The sequence below is a fragment of the Ursus americanus genome, chromosome 4, assembly GCF_024610735.1.
Source record: "Ursus americanus isolate L20-20 chromosome 4, mUrsAme1.1.p, whole genome shotgun sequence".
Lineage (NCBI taxonomy): Eukaryota > Metazoa > Chordata > Mammalia > Carnivora > Ursidae > Ursus > Ursus americanus.
Genome location: NC_142130.1, coordinates 56,181,029 through 56,205,943, shown reverse-complemented (window position 1 = coordinate 56,205,943; position 24,915 = coordinate 56,181,029). Strand labels below are relative to the sequence as shown.

The 24,915-nt window shown below is 38.1% G+C and overlaps 1 protein-coding gene and 1 pseudogene across 1 annotated transcript; both read left to right on the top strand.

Moving 5' to 3' along the window:
* The first annotated feature begins 8,807 nt into the window (after positions 1-8,807).
* LOC123784270 (olfactory receptor 5H2-like) lies at positions 8,808-9,746 on the top strand (annotated as a pseudogene).
* A 7,630-nt stretch (positions 9,747-17,376) lies between these two features.
* On the top strand, positions 17,377-18,390 carry LOC123784269 (olfactory receptor 5H2-like). The gene has a single exon (XM_045785616.2). It carries the CDS (start codon positions 17,385-17,387, stop codon positions 18,321-18,323), a length of 939 nt encoding a protein of 312 aa, XP_045641572.2. The 5' UTR covers positions 17,377-17,384; the 3' UTR covers positions 18,324-18,390.
* Positions 18,391-24,915: the final 6,525 nt, after the last annotated feature.

Here is a 24,915-nt window from a genome sequence, read left to right as displayed (position 1 = left end):
TATGCGGATCTTAAGAAACAAAACAAATAAACAAAACAAAAAAGAGACAAACAAACATAAAAAGCAGACTTAAATACAAAGAACAATCTGTCAGATGGGAGGTGAGTGGGGGATGGGTGAAGTAGATAAAGGAGATTATGAGTACACTTATCCTGATGAACATTGAGAAACGTAGAGCATTGTAGAATCACTATATTGTCCACCTGAAACTACTATAATACTGTACATTAATTTTCTTCAGTAAAATTTTTAAAATAAAATAATTCATAGTTCTTATCTCTTTAAATGTAAATAAATGTAGTATATATACACTTTGCTCATCACTTTATATTACTTTCTACTCTTCAGAAGATTGCCAACAAAATTATCTTAGATGGTATTCAAAGAAACAAGAGAATCAGGTTAAGACAAGCACCAATCAACACTAGAACAGTATTCCTCAATGTCTGCATTGGAGACCAGCTATGGCAAAATATTATCGAGTATGTGTTTTCAGTATATGTCAAAATCTCTCTGGTATAGCCAGTCATGGTGCTCTTTTACAAGGGTGGTTCCTAAACTGTAGTGGGCATGAAGATCATGTGGAGAACTTGTGAAAACATATTGATAGGCTTCAGCATTAGTATTTCTATTTAGCAAAGTTAATGCTGTTGGTTTGAAACCATACTAAGGAGCCACTGTTTTAAATTAAATAGTGAAGCAAAGTTTTTATAATAACAAAATATTTAGTGACCAGTCAAAATGGAGTTTCTACACATCCTCTATCTCCCACTTAACCACAATATGCAAATGTTCTAAAGGTTGCTACCCTCTGGTTTGTACTTTCCTCTCTGCTTTGGGAGGGTTAGTCCAGATTTCAATGGGGCTTTTGTTATTAAGGGTGAAGAATTGTGGACCATTTAATAGCTTTGATTTGGAAACCATGATTGAAAGTGATGATAGCCTATCAAAACTTCATTGCCTCATTTAAATAATGTTAACGGATGGGAACTTACATCATGAAAAAAATTGCAATTTTAAGTAGAATCAACTTTTGGATCACCGTTCTCAATGCAATTTCATATACAATATGTTCTAGGGGCATCTGGGTGGCTCAGTCTCATAAGCGTCTGCCTTTGGTTCAGGTCGTGATCTCAGGGTCCTGGGTTCCAGCCCTTTATCAGGCTTCCTGCTCCGTGGGGAGTCTGCTTCTCCCTCTCCCTTTCCCAAACCCTTGGGCTTGCTCTGGCGCTAGCTCTCTCTCTCTCTCTCTCACTCTCAGAAATACAATAAAATCTTAAAAAAATGTTCCACATGCTGCAATAAAGTGACGTTTACTTCTCCTGAGAAGATACCTTCCAAATGAGACTTATCTGTGGGCAACAGCTAACAGGAACATCATGACATTTTCCTTTATTTTCATCATAAAACGAGAACTTCACTAAATTAAAGGAGTTGTTATATTAGTATGGAATTTTTCAGTGTAACAGAACCAATATCATTAGATAGATATAGATGTTCAATGGGAAAAGTTTAATTATAACTATTATATTAAGATTTTTATTATATGATTTTGGCACATGCAATTATGGAGTATGAAAATCTGCTGTTTGCAAGCAGGAGACACAGGAGAGCCTGTGTTGTAATTTAAAGGCCAGAGACAGGAGAACCATGGTAGACATTCTGTCCAAGTACGAATCCTCAAACTAGGTTCCCCAAGGGCAGGAGAAGATCAATGTCAACCAGTCAAGCAGAGATACATTCAACCATCCTTAGCCTTTTTTTTTATTAAAGATTTTATTTATTTATTTGACAGAGATAGAGACAGCCAGCAAGAGAGGGAACACAAGCAAGGGGAGTGGGAGAGGAAGAAGCAGGCTTCCATCAGAGGAGCCTGATGTGGGGCTCGATCCCAGAATGCCGGGATCACGCCCTTAGCTGAAGGCAGACGCTTAACGACTGAGCCACCCAGGCACCCCATCCTTAGCCTTTTTAAAAAAGTTCAGTTGAGGCCCTCAAGACAATGGGGAGAGCCAACTGCTTTAGTTAGTCCATCAATTTAATACTAATACCTTCTGGAAACACCCTATGGACACAACCAGAAAGAATGTTTAATAAGAAATCTGGACATCCTGCAGCCTAGTCAAGTTGACACATAAAACGATCCATCACAAGTCCACCCATTGTCACTTGGCACACATTCACAATTCCTTCAACCATATTTAATTTCTATATAAAGAGAACAGGAAGGTCATAATTCGGCCTCACATGATACAACTATGCTGTGCACACTGAAAATGAGCTAAACCCTTCCCTAGAGGACGAGGGGAATTCCTTGAGTAATATTTACTCTTTTTCTTGAAATCTGGTAACTTAAAAAATATGATGTTAAATTAACAATGCTTAATTACTGTGAGATAGAGTCAATGCATCTTATGTTACATGGATAATGGAACAATAGTGGAAAGACAACAAAGATATTTGTTACACAAACACACACACACAAATGTACTTATATAAAACTAAGGAGGAAACAATCATGGCAATTGCTGTCCTCGTTTCTGTAACTAATCATGTGTTTATAGCCAACATTTATAAGCACAGTCTTCCACTACCCATTCCATATTCCCTCTGCCTTCAGCAAAGACCTCAGCTAGTCACTGTTCTCTAACTGATGGGGTAACTCAAATTTTTACTCCTAAAGGGTCTAGGCCATTAGAAGTCCTGCCTGGATTAGTTTGTTAAAGTTTTCCATTGATCATAATCACAGGGAATGGTATACTAAGAGACACCCTAAGTGATCTGTAGTCCAGACACATTTATTCTTTCTTCCATTGTGGACTATTTCCTATTTCCCCGAGGTAGTCAACATCAATCACCCTAGCCAGCACAGCAACTCCCTTTTTTGTCTGATCACTCAAAGGAATGTATATCCCAGAGAAACTATGGCAGTCTTAATCTCCAATAAAATGATCACTGTTGTGTGTCCTGATGACAGCATTCCTCCTTCTGGCTCCAAGAACTCTAGGCCACCAGAACATAAGATCAACACAACGTGACGTAAAAATTATGCTGGTGGGACCAAAAAAGCATGCTAGTGGGTTCCTAGGGGTAAGAGTGAGAGGTACCACTGAACCAGTCCCATACAGTGAATGCCGACTCAGAAAATATACAGCCTTTTGGAGATATTCTAATGCTGTCAGGTATCACCATCTAGTTATGCTATAAATGAGTCTCCAGAGTGGCTATTTCACCATTCTATCAAACAAGTTCCTTCAGAATGGTAGTGAATAGGAAAAGACCAGTGAATTTTATGATCATGGGCCCATTGTGGTACTTATTTGGCAGTGCAGTAAATGCCTTGGTCAGAAGCAATGTTGTGCGAAATACTATGATCTTGGACAATGGATAAGGAATTCTGTTAATTTCAAGATGATGGTTTTGGTAGAATCAATGAATGCAAGTAAGGTAAATCTATATACAGAATGGGTGGCTATTCCAGTAGGAGAAAAAAACCACTTCACTTTTTACAATGGAAACATTCCAATGTAGTCAACCTGCCACCAGGTAGCAAGCTGATCATTCCAATAAATGATGATATGTAAGAGACTCAATGTTATCTCAGTTCCTGGCTGACTGAGCACTTAGCAATGGCTGTATCCAAGGTGGCCTTAGTAAATGAAGTCCATGATGTGAACACATGCATGACTTCCTTCCCGGACACTCCATCATTTTGTTCATGAACCCACTGGATAATGACAGAAATGTCTGAAGAAAGAAGCTGACGATTGTCCAAAAATAGCTCATTCCATCAACTTGATTTTTTCAATCCTTCTCTGCTGAGGTCACCCTTTGATGACAGTTCTTATGAGACACAAATATCTTCATGATTTTTGCCCATTTGGAGAGATGTTTACATACCTCTTCCACAAATTTCCTTGTCTTCAATTTCCTAGTAATATGCCTTCAATGTCCCTGATCACCCAGCAAACCATAAGTCATAGCTCCCGCACTAGAATATAATCACACATCTGGCCATTTCTCCTTCCAAAGTGAACAACCAGGTGCACTGCTCCAAGTTCTGCCACTTGGAAGATTTCCAGTCACCTCTGAGGTACAGGAATATCACAGAGAGTGGTTGTGGTGCTGCAGCTGTCCACGTTTGGATGATGTTTGCATTTTGTGCAGAACCATCTATACACCAGGACCTCATTTTTATTCCCCTCTGTCAACTGCTCATAAAGAATTCCCCATGAGACTATAGGTGCAGGCTGGGAGAGAGAGGCCAGTGTAGCAGGAATAGGGACCATGACCATTTAGGCCACTTCCTCATGCAAATGCTTGTGCCTTCAGAGCCTGCTCTGGCTCCTACATTCATAGAGCAGTTTCATTTCATTTCACGGTGGAGTGCTCCCGTGAATGCCCAACTTAATGTCTTGGTGGATCAAACAACGTCCAGCTTGTAAGGGCAGCTTTGGTTGCATGCTCAGTTAGTGGCCCAAGGTTAAGCAGTCAGTCTGAACTAAGAGCCTGTAGGAGGCCAATGGCTGTTTCTTAAAACTAGAGTAGTTATCCACTGAGGATGGCAGGGCGGTGCTCCAGAATTCCAACGGCCTGCACTATGGCTCCCGTATAGAGACCTGCCAAAGGCTCCAAAGCCTCCCTACTGGATCTGCTGCTCAAGCGCCATTGGCTCTGCTGAATCACGTGCAATTGGCGGAACACCACGCACAGCAATTTATACTTGTTTGACAGCCTTTTCCTGTCCTGAGCCCACTCAAAACTAGCGGTTTATCTTGTCACTTGGCAAATGGGCCTGTGTAATACACCCAAATGAGAATGATTCTGTGTCTAGAATCTACCGGAACTCACTAGGTGTTGTGGCTCTTTTTTGTTTGCAGGAGGGGCCAGAAGCAACAATGTATCCTCACCTCACAAGGGAAATGTAGACATGCCCTATATCACTGAGCTATGGCCCCTCTCCCTGTGGAGCTTTATCTTTGTTTCCCTTTGCACCTCCCCTGACCTTTGCCTACTAAGATTTTGCATCAGATTTCAGCTTCAAGTGTGGCCTCACGTCTACGTGTGGAATGGGAGCTGCAGTTTGCATGAGGGAGGAGAACAACTTTTCTTGGGGTTGGTTCCTGAAAGGAATCTAGAACTCTGGCCTCAATAAAATCGTATGATTAGCTGAGACAAGAACTTATTAATCAAAGCTCTCAGAGCAACACCTATTTTATAGATAAACGGATTTGCAGAAACATGCCAGAAGTGTCACTGTGGTCAAAGCAGTGACATAAAGCGCAACCTAAGAGTTGCACCTAGAACCGTATACACGACATGATGTTTATGATCTCGCAGGTGTAATGCCCGATGGGACTCCTGGACTTCTCACACAGGTTCAAAGCCGCAATGCCCAGAAGAACAGCTTAGTTTTGTCCTAAAGGGAATCTTTTGGTTCTGTTAGGGAAATTTTAGCTCTTCACACCTTCTTCTTCTGGCAAAAGCACACAGTTTTACAATTGGTTGAATCGTGTTCACAGCAGATTTATACAAACAATATTTTGCTGAGTTTGGTAAATGAAGCCTCCAAAATGAATCAGTGTGCAAGGAGCTGCTGCCTGTGCTACTGTCATGCTGGTGCAACTCTATTTTTTTCCACTTGAGAAAGCCTAACCCTGAAAATATCTCCACAGTGTCTAACAGATATTGGTAAGAGATTGATTTATGTAATGCTCATTATTTTTTATAGGAAGGTAAAAATACTGTTACGTTCATAAATAATTTCGATTTGGTTTATGAGATGACCAAATAGCAGGTTGAAAGTGGAAAATGACTAGTATTATTCTCTATGTTAACTAACTAGAATTTAAATAAACAGTTGAAACGAACAAGGAAAGAAAACACATAGTGAATAATCTAATACTGTTTTGCTATTGTGAGTAAAGTTGGGTAAGCAAAATGGCTCTAAGACTAAGTTGCACCCTTTTATCATATGTAAGTATTTGGCTGGCAAAATGATAACGACTCGATAGGATAAGTTTGGTGAACTAGAACATTAGGCAATTTAAAAATGGGGTTAAAGGTTTATGTTGTAATGTATCCTATATAAGAAATCTTTCTGATGATTCTGTTAAAACTGTTTATCCCATTTAATTAACCACATTCTCTGTTTAAGCTATAAATATACATAGGAGGGAAAATGCAGAAAATGTCCCTCTAGTTTTCTTTATGGTTTCTGACTTAAATGCCCACAGACTGAACTTGAGCATTTTCAATGATTTAGCAGTTTGTGATTGCGTGGAAGGAAACCCATTCCAAATAAATATACATTTATAATTGTAATTAATGGCAAAGTTTATTTATATTGTCTGGATTAGGTTCCAGTCTTTGACTTAATGTTATTCTGCTAAAAACCTGGTGGGGAGGAAAGGGCTCTCAAGTAAAATGGGAATAGCTAGAGAAACTCAGTTCTAATTACTGCAAAAACAAGATAAAGCGACTTTTAATATGGAAAAAATTTTCAGCACTGCTAGTATATTTGTGAACAATACAAAGTTTCTAGCCTAAAACTAAAAGAACAGTCTCTATTTCATACACATTTTCCATAGAAAAATAAAGTTGGAATTTGGAGTGAAAATAAAAGAAATGACACCCAGTACTGACAACTTTTAGTGAACACCAGAATGAAGACAAACATTTACCCCCAATCTCTGAGCTTTCCCTCCTGTTTCATCTTCAGCCTTTCTCTGGTACGTCCTCTCTCTCTCATCACGGCCAGGCCTTCCCTATCCGTATGCATCTATGAATACACTATGGATCCTCAGAGGGCAGCAGATGATCACCGTCTGACCCCACACTCCTCAGAGCACCCTATTTCATCTCTTCACTGTAGTGCCCCTTGTGTCCCATTCACCTCTCCTTACTCTCTGACCTCAACTCTATCAGAACATGGAAACTGCTCTCATGAAAGCCACTGTGAATCTCTTCATTCCCACACTTACCATCGCTGATCACTCCTTATTCCACCAGAGCTCTTAGTTCATTTTGACACTGTACTTCTCTTCGTCCTTCTGGAGTGTTGTTTCTTTTTTCCTCTCTCTTTAATTCCGCAACACTAAGCTTTCCAACTCCTTCATGCTTCTCTGATCACTCTGCTCAGTGTTCTTATTGGTTTTTCCTTCTCAGCTTTTGTGTAAGCCAGAGCTCTTGGTTGCAAGAGAAGATGGGTCAATTGAATGGAAATTGGCTTTAACATAGAAATGCTAGGGGAGTTGGAAAAACCCACTGGAGAAATCGGCAGGAACACAACGTAGGAAAGCCAGTGTGTCAAACAGCCAAAATCATGTCCCTAGTCTATCTAGCTGGAGAAGAGCTGCTGTCTTTGCTGCTGGATGCAGAATGTAAGAGCTCACACTGATAATGCCATTATTTTGGGTATAAGATACATTTTCTATTGTCTGTTTTCAACCAAAATTCTCTTTTTTCCCCCTGACACTTTGTCTCCTTCTCTTCATATTTCAAACCCAGTGTAGGTAAGGTTGACTGGCAAACCTAAATCAAGTCCCCTCATTCTAGGTGCAAGGGGATGGGAAAGTCACTTTCTAGAACTTTTGGCTTCTGAATGGATGACAACTTCTTTCTGCCACAAAGACTGATGTGGTAGAATAGAGGATCAGATTTATCCAACAAATATATGGTGTATATGCATTTTCTAAAGTCTCTAAAATAGCTTCCTTAATTTTCTTTCCATGTCCTCCTTCTTTTTATCTTATGCACACTCTTCAATAGATGGATTATAGAAAACTAAACCTTTAGTAACCACAATAACTCCCAAGTCATCATTTGTATTAAGCTCTTATAGAACTATACTGCTGAGCACATTTCCCCTGGATGTTCTCAGAATGCTGCTTGTAAAAACTGGCCACCACACCTGTGTCCTCAATCTCAGTTTTTGATGACCATCTACTGAGGAACCAAGTGTCTTCTTTTTCCTTAACTGACCACCCCTGTCACATTAAATATGTCACCGAGTCCTAGTCACTGTACATTCTGGGTTACCTTGAGCTACCTCGTTGTCTTCCTCATTACTCCCAATGTCATATCACTCACAGACTAAGAACATCGCATGCTGTTTTATCAACTAGAGAGCATTTATAAAATACCTGTTATTACAACCAATTCATGACCTACCAAATCAACTTCTATTGTAATATCTCCAAATCTGTATTTTGTACAAAAACTCTCCTAGATAATTTTAATATATAATTTGGTTGAGGAATCACTGGACTTCAATAACAGCTTCTTGACTGGTGTACTTTCCTCTAGTTTCCCCACCCCCTTCAGGCTATTTTCTACAACCAAACATTTAATTTAATAAATATCTGAGTTTGCCACTCCCTTCTTAAAAGCTTTCCATCCCAGCCTATTGTTTGAAGGAAAAAATTGAAGATGTTTCACTTGGCATTGTCTCACTTTACAATTCCGGCCCTTCTACCATCTTTACTTTTGATGCCGCATCAATGTCTTTCACACAGAATTTGTCTACCTCATTCAGTAGTTACCCCCGAAACATGCTCATGTTCAGAATGTTTTTCTTGTCTTCTAAATCTCTTTATTCTGCACATATTTTGAATGTAAGAAGTTGTATTTTTCCAATAGAACAATTCCCCAAAATGGTTGCCATGTTAGAGTAAATAAAATTAAAGTTCCTTCAGACTAGTGTATGGTTTTATTTCAGTTACCTTCATCGAATTGTCTTTTATATATTTAATGAATGTTCTTTTTACATTTGCCATATTTAATTTCAGAGGCCTTCTATTAAGAATATGAAAACTAAAAATATAACAGAGCTGTAAGCCTTTGTTCTCTCGGGACTCACATACCAACCGGAGTGGCAAATTCCCTTGTTCCTGGTGTTCTTGGTTATGTATCTCATCACCGTGGTGGGGAACCTTGGTCTGATTGCTCTCATCTGCAATGACCCTCACCTCCACATCCCCATGTACTTATTTCTTGGGAGTCTGGCATTTGTGGATGCTTGGTTATCATCCACAGTATCCCCCAAGATGTTGGTCAACTTCTTTGCCAAGAGCAAGATGATCTCTGTCTCTGAATGCATGATACAGTTTTTTTCTTTTGCAGTCAGTGCGACCACAGAATGTTTTCTGTTGGCAACAATGGCATATGATCGGTATGTGGCCATATGCAAACCATTACTTTACCCAGTCATTATGTCCAATACACTGTGCATCCGGCTGATACTTTTGTCATTTTTAGGTGGCTTTCTTCATGCCGTAATTCATAGTTCTTTTTTATTCAGATTAGCCTTCTGCAATTCCATCATAGTACATCACTTTTACTGTGACATTATACCACTGTTAAAGATTTCTTGTACTGACCCTTCTATTAACATTCTGATGCTATTTATTTTCTCAGGGTCAATACAAGTATTTACCATTTTGACTGTTCTTGTCTCTTATACACTAGTTCTCTTTACAATCTTAAAAAAGAAGTCTCTACAAGGCATAAGGAAAGCCTTCTCCACCTGTGGAGCCCATCTCTTATCGGTGTCTTTATACTATGGCCCCCTTCTCTTCATGTATGTGCGCCCTGGCTCTGCACAGGCAGATGATCAAGATATGATGGACTCTCTATTTTACACTGTCATAATTCCTTTCTTAAATCCAATGATCTACAGCCTGAGAAATAAGAAAGTCATAGATGCACTGAGAAAAATAGTAAAGAGAAATGCTTCGATCTCGTAGTAGTAGCTATTCTCCATTCATTAAAATGACAAAATCGTGCAGATTAGAAATTGCTGTCTGTTGACTAATATTGAGAATGCTTTTGCAGATATAATTGCCCTAATCTTTTAATGACTTAAGGGAGGAGAACCCAGTAATCTTCTTAAAATATTTGTGTATATTATTAAAAAAATGCAACAAGAATTTAATCAAGTGTTCATATCATACTTAAATAATTAAAACAGAAACAAAAATAAAAATAAAAACATTTCTCAAGCTTGTCTCCTTTTTTGTGTGACTTAATACTTGCTTTAAGTACTCAAATAGCATAGTGCCTCTGAACAGAACTTGGTTGTGTTATCTTTGATACTTGTACAGGTTTAGAGGCAAGACCATATTACATTTAACTGGATAGTGGAGGCAGATTTGTGCTTGAGAGACTAGAGGAAAATCCAGATATTCTGCTAGCCATCAAAAGGTTTTTCCTTCTACTTTATTTGGGGCATGGCAAATTCTACCTCTTGGGGATTCAACTCTGCTATCACAGAGAGAGATAAAAAGAAATGGGAGCAATGAGGGAAGAAAACAAAAATGTTTTAAGACGATGAAGACAGGGCCAAACTGTAAGAGATGCTCTTAGCTTGGTGTGCTTCTAGGAGGAAGGCAGAGGCAAGTTGCCTCTCACTGTCTATGATGCCTTGTATAGGCCTTTTCTAGCATGTTTGTGTGTTGCTGGGCAATCTGGAAAACTTCACTATTAAAGAAAGCTAACAGATTCAACTGAGGACATTAGTTGGGGTGGACATAGACAGTGTGACTGCAAAGGAAGGAAGTAGTCTTCCTTCCTTCCACAATATTGTTAGAAGTAAAAACAACTAAGCCTAAAAGATTAAGAAATCAATAATATGTAGCTTATTGAAATGTGCTGTTGACATGCGGGAGTCTAAATTCATGTTACCAAAGTCCAGTGATGTCCGGATGATATAATGTCATAGCAAGTGCTATGACAGAGACATGAAAATCAACAAGAGTTAGGATGTTTTGTGCCTCAAAGTCATAAATGTTAGCTTTAATCACAGTCTAGTAGCAAATATAATGAGTGATCCACCTCCAATGCACCCCTACCCTTTCTCTCTACCACTGATTGCATACACAGTGCCATGATACCACTGAGGTTGTCATCCCCGTAACTACCCACTTCTGGGATTTGCAACCTCTAATTACTTATCCCCACCTTCTTGCTGAGTTTCTCTTACTTCTGAAACTGTAAATTTAGCTCTGATTAAATCATATCCCTTTTCAATAACATTTAATAGATTGTCAGTAGATTGCTAGTAGCTTATGCAGTATCATATATGGTATATATATCTAGTTCTGTGTACATACAAATGCATATATCTGTCTGCTTGTGCGTAAGTCCAGATTATCTGATATAGAACTACTTATAGCTACACTTATATCTATATCCACATATCTATCAGTATCTTCTTTACCCTGCATTTGTTCGCCCTGATGTTAGTTGAATTTTTTTAAATAAACTTTGATTTAACACCGACGTCCTTTCCCCCTACTTCTCCTAGTGGACCTTGTGTTGAACCCATACACATAGTTACTGAAAGCGTTCTAGACACACTCACTCTCTCAGTTCAGTCTTTTCCGATATGGGTCTCTCCAAAGAGAATAAAATCCTCCATCCTACGCCACAACTGCCCATCTTTATTTGTAATTGAAATGAAGTCTTTTCTTCAAGGTGTAGCAGCTTAAATGTTACAGCTACCTTGATGCATTTCCAGATTACTTCAAAGATGATAGGAAGGCATACTCATTTGAAGCATTTTAGTTTATTTATTCTTCTTAGATCACATTTAGCCTTGTATAGTATTTATTTTTAGTTAACCCACTCTTTTAGATTTTAACTTAGAAAGTTGGAACAGCCACTTTGGAAAACAGTGTGGAGGTCCCTCAAAAAGTTAGAAATAGAGCTACCCTATGACCCAGCAATTGCACTACTGGGTATTTACCCCAAAGATACAGCTGTAGTGAAGAGAATGATCATATGCACCCCAATGTTCATAACAGCATTGTCCACAATAGCTAAATTGTTTAAGGAGCCGAGATGCCCTTCAACAGACGAATGGATAAGGATTTGGTCCTTATATACAATGGAATATTACTCAGCCATCAGAAAGAACGATTATACAACATTTGCAGCAACATGGACAGAACTGGAGGAGATTATGCTAAGTGAAATAAGCCAAGCAGAGAAAGACAATTATCATATGGTTTCACTCATTTATGGAACATAAGAAATAGGAAGATCTGTAGGACAAGGAAGGGAAGAATGAAGGGGGGTAAACAGAAGGGGGAATGAACCATGAGAGACTGTGGACTCTGAGAAACAAACTGAGGGCTTCAGAGGGGAGGGGGTGGGGGATTGGGCTAGGCCGGTGATGGGTATTAAGCAGGGCACGTATTACATGGTGCACTGGGTGTTAAATGCAACTAATGAATCATCTAACTTTACATCAGAAACCAGGGATGTACTATATGGTGACATAATAGAATAAAAAAATTAAAATAAAAAAAAGAAAAAAAAAGAAAAAAAACTCTATTGCCTAATTTGGGAAAGGTTAATAGATGGGACTTAAGTTTGTTAAAAAAAAAATTAATCTTTTTTTAATGTGTCAAATTTCTTTATTTTTTCAAGTTATATTCAGTTAAAAAATATTTTTTAAGTAGAATCAAATTTTGGATCATCATTCTTAATGAAATTCCATATACAAGATGTTCTAGGGACACCAGTGTGGCTCAGTATGTTAAGCATCTGCCTTTGGCCTAGGTCACGATCTCAGGGTCCTGGGATTCAGACCTGTAACAGGTTGCCTGCTCAGCGGGGTATTTGCTTCTCCCTCCAGCTGAATGGATCACTGTTGATTGTCCTGATGACAGCATGCCTCCCTCTGGCTCCAAGACCTCTAAGCCACCAGAGCATAAGATCAAGAGAACATGAGCAAAAAATATGCAAGTGGTCAAAAAAAAAAAAAAAAAAAAAAAAAAAGAAGGAAAGAAAGAAAGAAAAAGAAAAAAGCAAAAAAGAAAAGGATTCCTAGAGGTAACAGTGAGTGGTATCACTGAACCAGCTCCATACATTGAACGCTGACTCAGAAAATATAGAACATTTTGAAGATACTCTACAGCTGTCAGGTAGCATCATCAGTTAGCTATAAATGAGTCTCCAAAAAGGCTATTTCACCATTCTATCAAACAAGTTGCTTCAGATGGTGGCGAATAGGCTAAGACTCGTGAATTTTATGATCATGGGCCCATTGCTGCACTTCTGTGGCAGTGAATTAAATGCCTTGGTCAGAAGCACCGTTGTGTGTAATACTATGATCTTGGAGAACAGATAAGGAATTCCGTTAAGTCCAAGATGATGATTTTGGTAGAATCAATGAATGCAGGTACGGTAAATCTATATACAGAACGGGTGGCTTTATTTCAGTAGGAGAAAAAACCACTTCCCTTTTACAATGGAAACATTCCAATGTAGTCAACCTGCCACCAGGTAGCAAGCTGATCATTCTAATAAATGGTGATACGTAAGAGGCTCAATGTTATCTCAGTTCCTGGACAACTGAGCACTCAGCAATGGCTGTAGGCAAGTTGACCTTAGTAAATGAAGTCCATGACATGAACACTAGGTGTTGTGGTTCTTTTTTGTTTGCAGGAGGGGCCAGAAGCAACAATGTATCCTTCATCTCAGAAGGGAAATGTAGACATGCCCTATATCACTGAGCTATGGCCCCTCTCACTGTGGAGCTTTATCTTTGTTTCTCTTTGCATCTCCCCTGACCTTTGCCTACTAAGATTTTGCATCAGATTTCAGCTTCAAGTGTGGACTCACGTCTATGTGTGGAATGGGAGCTGCAGTTTGCATGAGGGAGGAGAACAACTTTTCTTGGGGTTGGTTCCTGAAAGGAATCTAGAACTCTGGCCTCAATAAAATCGTATGATTAGCTGAGACAAGAACTTATTAATCAAAGCTCTCAGAGCAACACCTATTTTATAGATAAATGGATTTGCAGAAACATGCCAGAAGTGTCACTGTGGTCAAAGCAGTGACATAAAGCGCAACCTAAGAGTTGCACCTAGAACCGTATACACGACATGATGTTTATGATCTCGCAGGTGTAATGCCCGATGGGACTCCTGGACTTCTCACACAGGTTCAAAGCTGCAATGCCCAGAAGAACAGCTTAGTTTTGTCCTAAAGGGAATCTTTCGGTTCTGTTAGGGAAATTTTAGCTCTTCACACCTTCTTCTTCTGGCAAAAGCACACAGTTTTACAATTGGTTGACTCTTGTGTTCACAGCAGATTTATACAAACAACATTTTGCTGAGTTTGGTAAATGAAGCCTCCAAAATGAATCAGTGTGCAAGGAGCTGCTGCCTGTGCTACTGTCATGCTGGTGCAACTCTATTTTTTTTCCACTTGAGAAAACCTAACCATGAAAGGATCTCCACAGTGTCTTAACAGATATTGGTAAGAGATTGATTTATGTAATGCTCATTATTTTTTATAGGAAGGTAAAAATACTGTTACGTTCATAAATAATTTCGATTTGGTTTGTAAGATGACCAAATAGCAGGTTGAAAGTGGAAAACGACTAGCATTATTCTCTATGTTAACTAACTAGAATTTAAATAAACAGTTGAAACGAACAAGGAAAGAAAACACATAGTGAATAATCTAATACTGTTTTGCTATTGTGAGTAAAGTTGGGTAAGCAAAATGGCTCTAAGACTAAGTTGCACCCTTTTATCATATGTAAGTATCCGGAATGCAAAATGATAACGACTCGATAGGATAAGTTTGGTGAACTAGAACATTAGACAATGTAAAAATGGGGTTAAGGATTTACGTCGTAATGTATCCTACATAAGAAATCTTTCTGATGATTCTTTTAAAAATATTTATCCCATTTAATTAACCACATTCTCTGTTTAAGCTATAAATATACATAGGAGGGAAAATGCAGAAAATGTCCCTCTAGTTTTCTTTATGGTTTCTGACTTAAATGCCCACAGACTGAACTTGAGCATTTTCAATGATTTAGCAGTTTGTGATTGCGTGGAAGGAAACCCATTCCAAATAAATATACATTTATATTGTAATTAATGGCAAAGTTTATTTATATTGTCTGGATTAGGTTCCAGTCTTTGGCTCAATGTTATTCTGCTAAAAACCTGGTGGGGAGGAAAGCGCTCTCAAGTAAAACGGGAATAGCTAGAGAAACTCAGTTCTAATTACTGCAAAAACAAAGATAAAGCAACTTTTAATATGGAAAGAATTTTCAGCACTGCTAGTATATTTGTGAACAATACAAAGTTTCTAGCCTAAAACTAAAAGAACAGTCTCTATTTCATACATATTTTCCATAGAAAAATAAGGTTGGAATTTGGAGTGAAAGTAAAAGAAATGACACCCAGTTTTGACAACTTTTAGTGAACACCAGAATGAAGACAAACATTTACCCCCAATCTCTGAGCTTTCCCCCCTGTTTCATCTTCAGCCTTTCTCTGGTATGCCCTCTCTCTCTCTTCACGGCCAGGCCTTCCCTATCCCTATGCATCTATGAATACACTATGGATCCTCAGAGGGCAGCAGATGATCACCGTCTGACCCCACACTCCTCAGAGCACCCTATTTCATCTCTTCACTGTAGTGCCCCTTGTGTCCCATCCACCTCTCCTTACTCTCTGACCTCAACTCTATGGGAACATGGAAACTGCTCTCATGAAAGCCACTGTGAATCTCTTCATTCCCACACTTACCATCGCTGATCACTCCTTATTCCACCAGAGCTCTTAGTTCATTTTGACACTGTACTTCTCTTCGTCCTTCTGGAGTGTTGTTTCTTTTTTTCTCTCTCTTTAATTCCGCAACACTAAGCTTTCCAACTCCTTCATGCTTCTCTGATCACTCTGCTCAGTGTTCTTATTGGTTTTTCCTTCTCAGCTTTTGTGTAAGCCAGAGCTCTTGGTTGCAAGAGAAGATGGGTCAATTGAATGGAAATTGGCTTTAACATAGAAATGCTAGGGGAGTTGGAGAAACCCACTGGAGAAATCGGCAGGAACACAACGCAGGAAAGCCCGTGTGTCAGACAGCCAAAATCTTGTCCCTAGTCTATCTAGCTGGAGAAGAGCTGCTGTCTTTGCTGCTGGATGCAGAATGTAAGAGCTCACACTGATAATGCCATTATTTTGGGTATAAGATACATTTTCTATTGTCTGTTTTCAACCAAAATTCTCTTTTTTCCCCCGACACTTTGTCTTCTTCTCTTTATATTTCAAACCCAGTGTAGGTAAGGTTGACTGGCAAACCTAAATCGAGTCCCCTCATTCTAGGTGCAAGGGGATGGGAAAGTCACTTTCTAGAACTTTTGGCTTCTGAATGGATGACAACTTCTTTCTGCCACAAAGACTGATGTGGTAGAATAGAGGATCAGATTTATCCAACAAATATATGGTGTATATGCATTTTGTAATGTCTCTAAAATAGCTTCCTTAATTTTCTTTCCATGTCCTCCTTCTTTTTATCTTATGCACACTCTTCAATAGATGGATTATAGAAAACTAAACCTTTAGTAACCACAATAACTCCCAAGTCATCATTTGTATTAAGCTCTTATAGAACTATACTGCTGAGCACATTTCCCCTGGATGTTCTCAGAATGCTGCTTGTAAAAACTGGCCACCACACCCGTGTCCTCAATCTCAGTTTTTGATGACCATCTACCGAGGAACCAAGTGTCTTCTTTTTCCTTAACTGACCACCCCTGTCACATTAAATATGTCACCGAGTCCTAGTCACTGTACATTCTGGGTTACCTTGAGCTACCTTGTTGTCCTCCTCATTACTCCCAATGTCATATCACTCACAGACTAAGAACATCGCATGCTGTTTTATCAACTAGGGAGCATTTATAAAATGCCTGTTTTTACAACCAATTCATGACCTACTGAATCAACTTCTATTGTAATATCTCCAAATCTGTATTTTGTACAAAAACTCTCCTAGATAAATTTAATGTATAATTTGGTTGGGGAATCACTGGACTTCAATAATAGCTTCCTGATTGGTGTCCTTTCCTCTAGTTTCCCCACCCCATTCAGGCTATTTTCTACAAACAAACATTTAATTTAATAAATATCTGAGGTTGACACTACCTTTCTTAAAAATTTTCCATCCCAGCCTATTGATTGAAGGATAAAATTGAAGATGTTTCACTTGGCATTGTCTCACTTTATAATTCAGTCCCTCCTACCATCTTTACTTTTGATGCTGCATCAATATCGTGCACACAGAATTTGTCTACCTCATACAGTAGTTACCCCCGAAACATGCTCATGTTCAGAATGTTTTTCTTGTCTTCTAAAACTTTTTATTCTGCACATATTTTGAACATAAGTAGTTGTATTTTTCCAATAGAACAATTCCCCCAAATAGTTGCCATGTTAGAGTAAATAAAATTAAAGTTCCTTCAGTCTAGTGTATGGTTTTATTTCAGTTACCTTCACCGAATTGTCTTTTATATATTTAATGAATGTTCTTTTTACATTTGCCACATTTAATTTCAGAGGCCATCTATTAAGAATATGGAAACTAAAAATACAACAGAGCTGGAAGACTTTGTTCTCATGGGACTCACATATCAACTGGAGTGGCAAATTCCCTTGTTCCTGGTGTTCTTGGTTATGTATCTCATCACCGTGGTGGGGAACCTTGGTCTGATTGCTCTCGTCTGCAATGACCCTCACCTCCACATCCCCATGTACTTATTTCTTGGGAGTCTGGCATTTGTGGATGCTTGGTTATCATCCACAGTATCCCCCAAGATGTTGGTCAACTTCTTTGCCAAGAGCAAGATGATCTCTGTCTCTGAATGCATGATACAATTTTTTTCTTTTGTAGTCAGTGCGACCACAGAATGTTTTCTGTTGGCATCAATGGCATATGATCGGTATGTGGCCATATGCAAACCATTACTTTACCCAGTCATTATGTCCAATATACTGTGCATTCGGCTAATAGTTTTGTCACTTTTTGGTGGCCTTCTTCATGCCATAATTCATACTTCTTTTTTATTCAGATTAACCTTCTGTAATACTAACATAATACATCACTTTTACTGTGACATCATGCCATTATTTAAAATTTCTTGCACTGATCCTTCTATTAATATCCTCATGGTATTTATTTTTTCTGGGTCAATTCAGATGCTCACCATTCTGACTGTTGTCATTTCTTACACATTAGTTCTTTTTACAGTCTTAAAAAAGAAGTCTCTACAAGGCATAAGGAAAGCCTTCTCCACCTGTGGAGCCCATCTCTTATCGGTGTCTTTATACTATGGTCCCCTTCTCTTCATGTATGTGCGCCCTGGCTCTGCACAGGCAGATGATCAAGATATGATGGACTCTCTATTTTACACTGTCATAATTCCTTTCTTAAATCCAATGATCTACAGCCTGAGAAATAAGAAAGTCATAGATTCACTGAGAAAAATAGTAAAGAGAAATGCTTCAATCTCGTAGTAGTAGCTATTCTCCATTCATTAAAATGACAAAATCGTGCAGATTAGAAATTGCTGTCTGTTGACTAATATTGAGAATGCTTTTGCAGATATAATTGCCCTAGTCTTTTAATGACTTAAGGGAGGAGAACCCAGTAATCTTCTTAAAATATTTGTGTATATTATTAAAAAAATGCAACAAGAATTTAATCAAGTGTTCATATCATACTTAAATAATTAAAACAGAAACAAAAATAAAAATAAAAACATTTCTCAAGCTTGTCTCCTTTTTTGTGTGACTTAATACTTGCTTTAAGTACTCAAATAGCATAGTGCCTCTGAACAGAACTTGGTTGTGTTATCTTTGATACTTGTACAGGTTTAGAGGCAAGACCATATTACATTTAACTGGATAGTGGAGGCAGATTTGTGCTTGAGAGACTAGAGGAAAATCCAGATATTCTGCTAGCCATCAAAAGGTTTTTCCTTCTACTTTATTTGGGGCATGGCAAATTCTACCTCTTGGGGATTCAACTCCGCTATCACAGAGAGAGATAAAAAGAAATGGGAGCAATGAGGGAAGAAAACAAAAATGTTTAAGACGATGAAGACAGGGCCAAACTGTAAGAGATGCTCTTAGCTTGGTGTGCTTCTAGGAGGAAGGCAGAAGCAAGTTGCCTCTCACTGTCTATGATGCCTTGTATAGGCCTTTTCTAGCATGTTTGTGTGTTGCTGGGCAATCTGGAAAACTTCACTATTAAAGAAAGCTAACAGATTCAACTGAGGACATTAGTTGGGGTGGACATAGACAGTGTGACTGCAAAGGAAGGAAGTAGTCTTCCTTCCTTCCACAATATTGTTAGAAGTAAAAACAACTAAGCCTAAAAGATTAAGAAATCAATAATATGTAGCTTATTGAAATGTGCTGTTGACATGAGGGAGTCTAAATTCATGTTACCAAAGTCCAGTGATGTCCGGATGATATAATGTCATAGCAAGTGCTATGACAGAGTCATGAAAATCAACAAGAGTTAGGATGTTTTGTGCCTCAAAGTCCATAAATGTTAGCTTTAATCACAGTCTAGTAGCAAATATAATGAGTGATCCACCTCCAATGCACCCCTACCCTTTCTCTCTACCACTGATTGCATACACAGTGCCATGATACCACTGAGGTTGTCATCCCCGTAACTACCCACTTCTGGGATTTGCAACCTCTAATTACTTATCCCCACCTTCTTGCTGAGTTTCTCTTACTTCTGAAACTGTAAATTTAGCTCTGATTAAATCATATCCCTTTTCAATAACATTTAATAGATTGTCAGTAGATTGCTAGTAGCTTATGCAGTATCATATATGGTATATATATCTAGTTCTGTGTACATACAAATGCATATATCTGTCTGCTTGTGCGTAAGTCCAGATTATCTGATATAGAACTACTTATAGCTACACTTATATCTATATCCACATATCTATCAGTATCTTCTTTACCCTGCATTTGTTCGCCCTGATGTTAGTTGAATTTTTTTAAATAAACTTTGATTTAACACCGATGTCCTTTCCCCCTACTTCTCCTAGTGGACCTTGTGTTAAACCCATACACATAGTTACTGAAAGCATTCTAGACACACTCACTCTCTCAGTTCAGTCTTTTCCGATATGGGTCTCTCCAAAGAGAATAAAATCCTCCATCCTACGCCACAACTGCCCATCTTTATTTGTAATTGAAATGAAGTCTTTTCTTCAAGGTGTAGCAGCTTAAATGTTACAGCTACCTTGATGCATTTCCAGATTACTTCAAAGATGATAGGAAGGCATACTCATTTGAAGAATTTTAGTTTATGTATTCTTCTTAGATCACATTTAGCCTTGTATAGTACTTATTTTTGGTTCATACAGTCTTTTAGATTATAGCTTAGAAGTCCTAGTACTCCTGTACTTGTGCTGTGCAGAACAGTGACTTACACTTGAGGTTCTAAGTGAGTATTTGTGAACTTCTTGTGAAATTTTAAGAATGTGACAGCATGAATACATAAAATGCAGTAGACTGTATCACTGTTTTCAGTATAGTAATGACTCCAGCGAAATTACTATGTTCGGGATGTTTCCTTGAACACAGCTCCCCTTCCAGTTTCTCTCATGACAAGCTTGAGCATCATAAACCTGAAGTGAATTCTAATTCTTATAACTAGAATTAGTTCTTAGGATGGAGTATGAGAAAATCTTAAAGTAAATCCCTTTAATTAATTAGTTAAAGATATAACACATAGAAGTATTTAAGACAAATGTCATTATTTTAAAAAAGGAAAATATCATTATTATGTATTTCTGGAGGTATAGATCACAAGATTACACCAGGTCATCTGTTCCCTTTTTGTTTTCCTGACAGATACCCCCAAGTCCCAGCATAAAACTGAATGGCTCACAGTCCAGCTGCTTTTACTCTTTGAACCCAGGGTATTCATGTTATTGCATATGTCTGTAGTTTATTGATTCTTTGCTGTATAATAATCCTATAATTCTGGTTTTTCTTCTTAGGTATCTAGATTTTTCTTGTTCCTTGATTGTTATGACCCCAAAACAAATGCTAAGCGAAATAAGTCAAGCAGAGAAAGACAATTATCATATGGTTTCACTCATTTATGGAACATAAGAAGTAGGAAGATTGGTAGGAGAAGAAAGGGAAGAAGAAAGGGGGGTAAACAGAAGGGGGAATGAACAATGAGAGACTATGGACTCTGGGAAACAAACTGAGGGCTTCAGAGTGGAGGGGGTGGGGGATGGGGACAGGCTGGTGATGGGTATTAAAGAGGGCACGTATTGTATGGTGCACTGGGTGTTATACACAAATAATGAATAAAGAAACTTTCAACAAAACAAAAAGGAACCCTACTGAAAGGGAGAAGATATTCTCAAATGATATATCTGATAAGCAGTTAATAGTCAAAATATATAAAGAACTTATACAATTGAACACAGGGAACCCCAAATAATCTGATAAAAATTCGGAGAGGACCTAAATAGACTTTTCTCCAAAGAAGTCTTACAGATGACCAACAGACACATGAACAGATGGATGGTCAACATCACTAATCATCAGGGAAATGCAAATCAAAACAATGATATCACCTTACATCTGTCACAATACTTAAAATCAAACCACAACAAACAACAAATGTTGGCTAACATGCATAGAGAAAGGAACCCTCGTGCACTTGGTGATAATACAAATTGCTGTAGCCACTTTAAAGAGCAGTATGAAGGTTCCTTAAAAAATTAAAAATAGAATTACATATAATACATTAATTCCACTACTGAGTATTTATCAAAAGATATATAATTCAAAAAAATATATGCAACCCGATTTTATTGCAAAATTAATTACATTAGCCAAGATATAGGAGCCACCGAAGTGTTCATTGAATGGATAACCTAGAAGTCGGGTGTGTTTGTGTGTGTGCGCGCGCGCGCGCGTGTGTGTGTGTGTGTGTGTGTGTGTGTATGTATACACACATACATATATATATAATGGAATATTAGTCAGCCATAAAAAAAGAATGACATCTTGCCATTTGAAATGACATGGAAGGAACTAGATAGTACAACGATAAGTGAAATCAGTTAGAGCAAAACAAATACCATATGATTTCACTCATATGTAGAATTTAAGAAAAAAATGAACAAAATGACAATAAAAAAGATAAACATAAAAAGTAGACTTAAATATAGAGAACAAACTGATAGACAGGAGGTGAGTGGGGGGTGGGTAAAATAGATAAAGGAGATTAATAGTATACTTATCTTGATGAGCACCGAGAAATGTAGAGCGTTATGAAATCACTATACTGTGCACCTGAAACTAATATAATACTCTATGTTAATTATCATGAATAAAAGTTTTAAAATAAAATAACTCATACTTCCTATCTCTTTAAATATAAATGAATGTAGGATCTATATACTTTTCTCATCACTTTACAGTACCTTCTACTGTTCAGAAGATTGCTAACAGAATTATCTTAAATTGTATTCAAGGAAACAACAGAATTAGGTTAAGACAAATGCCAATCAACATTAGAACAGTATTTCTCAGTGTCTGCATTGTAGACCACCTATGGCAAGATCTTATTGAGTACGTGTATTCAGTATATGTCAAAATGTCTCTAGTATAGACAGTCATGCTGTTCTTTTACAAGGGTGGTTCTTAAACTGTAGTGGTCATGAAGATCATGTGGGGAACTTGTGAAAACATACTGATAAGCTTCATCATTAATATTTCTGACTAAGCAAAGTTAATGTTATTGGTTTGAAACTATACTAAGGAACCACTGTTTTAAAATTATTAAGGAAGAAAAGTTTTTGTAAGAAAATATTTAGAGACCCGTCAAAATGGAGTTTCTATACATCCTCTATCTCCTACTTAGCAATAATATGGGAATATTCTAAAGGTTTCTACTCTCTGGTTTGTACTTTCCTCTCCGCTTTGGGAGGGGGAATCCAAATTTCAATGGGCCTTTTGATTCAAGGGATGAAGAATAGTAGACCATTTATTAGCTTTGTCTTGGAAACCATGATTGAAAGTGATGATAGCCTATCTAAACTCCATTGCCTCATTTAAAGAATGTAAACAGATGGGACCTTACGTCATTAAAAAAAATGAAATTTTAAGTAGAATCAACTTTTGGATCATCATTCTCGATGTAATTTCATATACAAGATGTTCCAGGGGCACCTGGGTGGCTCAGTCTCATAAGCGTCTGCCTCTGGTTCAGGTCATGATCTCAGGGTCCTGGGTTTCAGCCCTTTATCAGGCTTCCTTCTCCGTGGGGAGTCTGCTTCTTCCTCTCCCTCTACCAAACCCTTGGGCTCTCTCTGGTTATCTCTCTCTCTCTAACAAAAATACAAATAAAATCTTTAAAAAAATGTTCCACATGCTGCAATAAAGTGATGTTTACTTCTCCTGAGAAGATACCTTCCAAATGAGACTCATCTGTGGGCAACAGCTAACAGGAACATCATGACATTTTCCTTTATTTTCAAATAAAGCAAAAAATTCACTAAATTAAAGGAGTTATATTAGTTATGTTAGTATGGAATTTTTCAGTGTAACAGAACCAATATCGTTATATAGATATAGATCTACAACAGGAAAACCTTACCTATAACTATTATATAAAGATTGCTATTATATGATATTGGTTCTTGTATCAGAATCTGCTGTTTGCAAGCTGGAGACACAGGAGAGCCTGTGTTGTAGTTTAAAGGCCGGAGCTGGAGAACCATGGTAGAGATTCCAGTCCAAGTCTGAGTCCTCAAACCAGGTTCCCCAAGGGCAGGAGAAGATCAATGTCAACCAGTCAAGCCCAGATACATTCAATCATCCTTAGCCTTTTTAAAAAAGTTCAGTTGAGGCCCTCACCACAATGGGGAGAGCCATCTACTTTACTTAGTCCACAAATTCAATACTAATACCTTCTGGAAATACCCTATGGACACAACCAGAAAGAATGTTTAATAAGAAATCTGGACATCCTGCAGCCTAGTCAAGTTGACACATAAAATGAACCATCACAAGTCCACCCATTGTCACTTGGCACACATTCACAATTCCTTCAACCATATTTAATTTCCATATAAAGACAATAGGAAGGTCATAATTCTGCCCCCACATGATACAACTATGCTGTGTACACTGAAAATGAACTAAACCCTTCCCCAGAGGAAGAGGGGAATTCCTTGAGTAATATTTACTCTTTTTCTTGAGATCTAGTAACTTAAATACTATGATGTTAAATTAACAAAGCTTAATTACCGTGAGAGTCAATGCATCTTATGTTACATGAATAATGGAACAAAGGTGGAAAGAAACTAATAGTTTCTGTAACTAATCATGTGTTTATAACTAGCATTTATAAGTAGTCTTCCACTACCCATTCCATATTCCCTCTGCCTTCAGCAAGACCTCAGCCGGTCGTTGTTCTTTCACTGATGGGGTAACTCAAACTTTTATTCCTAAAGGGTCTGGGCCATTAGAAGTCCTACCTGGATTAATTCATTAGTTCATTGAAGTTTTCTATTGACCATAATCACAGGGAATGGTATACTAAGAGACATCCTAAGTGATCTGTAGTCCAGACACATTTATCCTTTCTTCCGGTGTGGACTACTTCAATTTCCCCTTGGTTGTCAGCATCAATCACCCTAGCCAGCACAGCAACTCCACTCAAAGGAAAGTAGAACCCAGAGAAACCATGGCAGTCTTAACCTCCAGCTAAATGGATCACTGATGTGTGTCCTGATGACAGCATTCCTCCCTCTGGCTCCAAGACTTCTAGGCCTCCAGAGCATAAGATCAAGGGAACATGAAGCTAAAATTATGTTGCTGGCCCAATAAAAAATATCCTGGTGTGTTCCTAGGGGTAACAGTGAGTGGTGCCACTGAACCAGTCCCATACAGTGAATGCTGACTCAGAAAATATACAGTCTTTTGGAGATACTCAAACTCTCAGGTATCACCATCTAGTTATGCTATAAAGGAATCTCCAAAAAGGTGATCTCACCATTCAATCAAACAAGTTGCTTTCAGAATGGTAGTGAATAGAATAAGACCA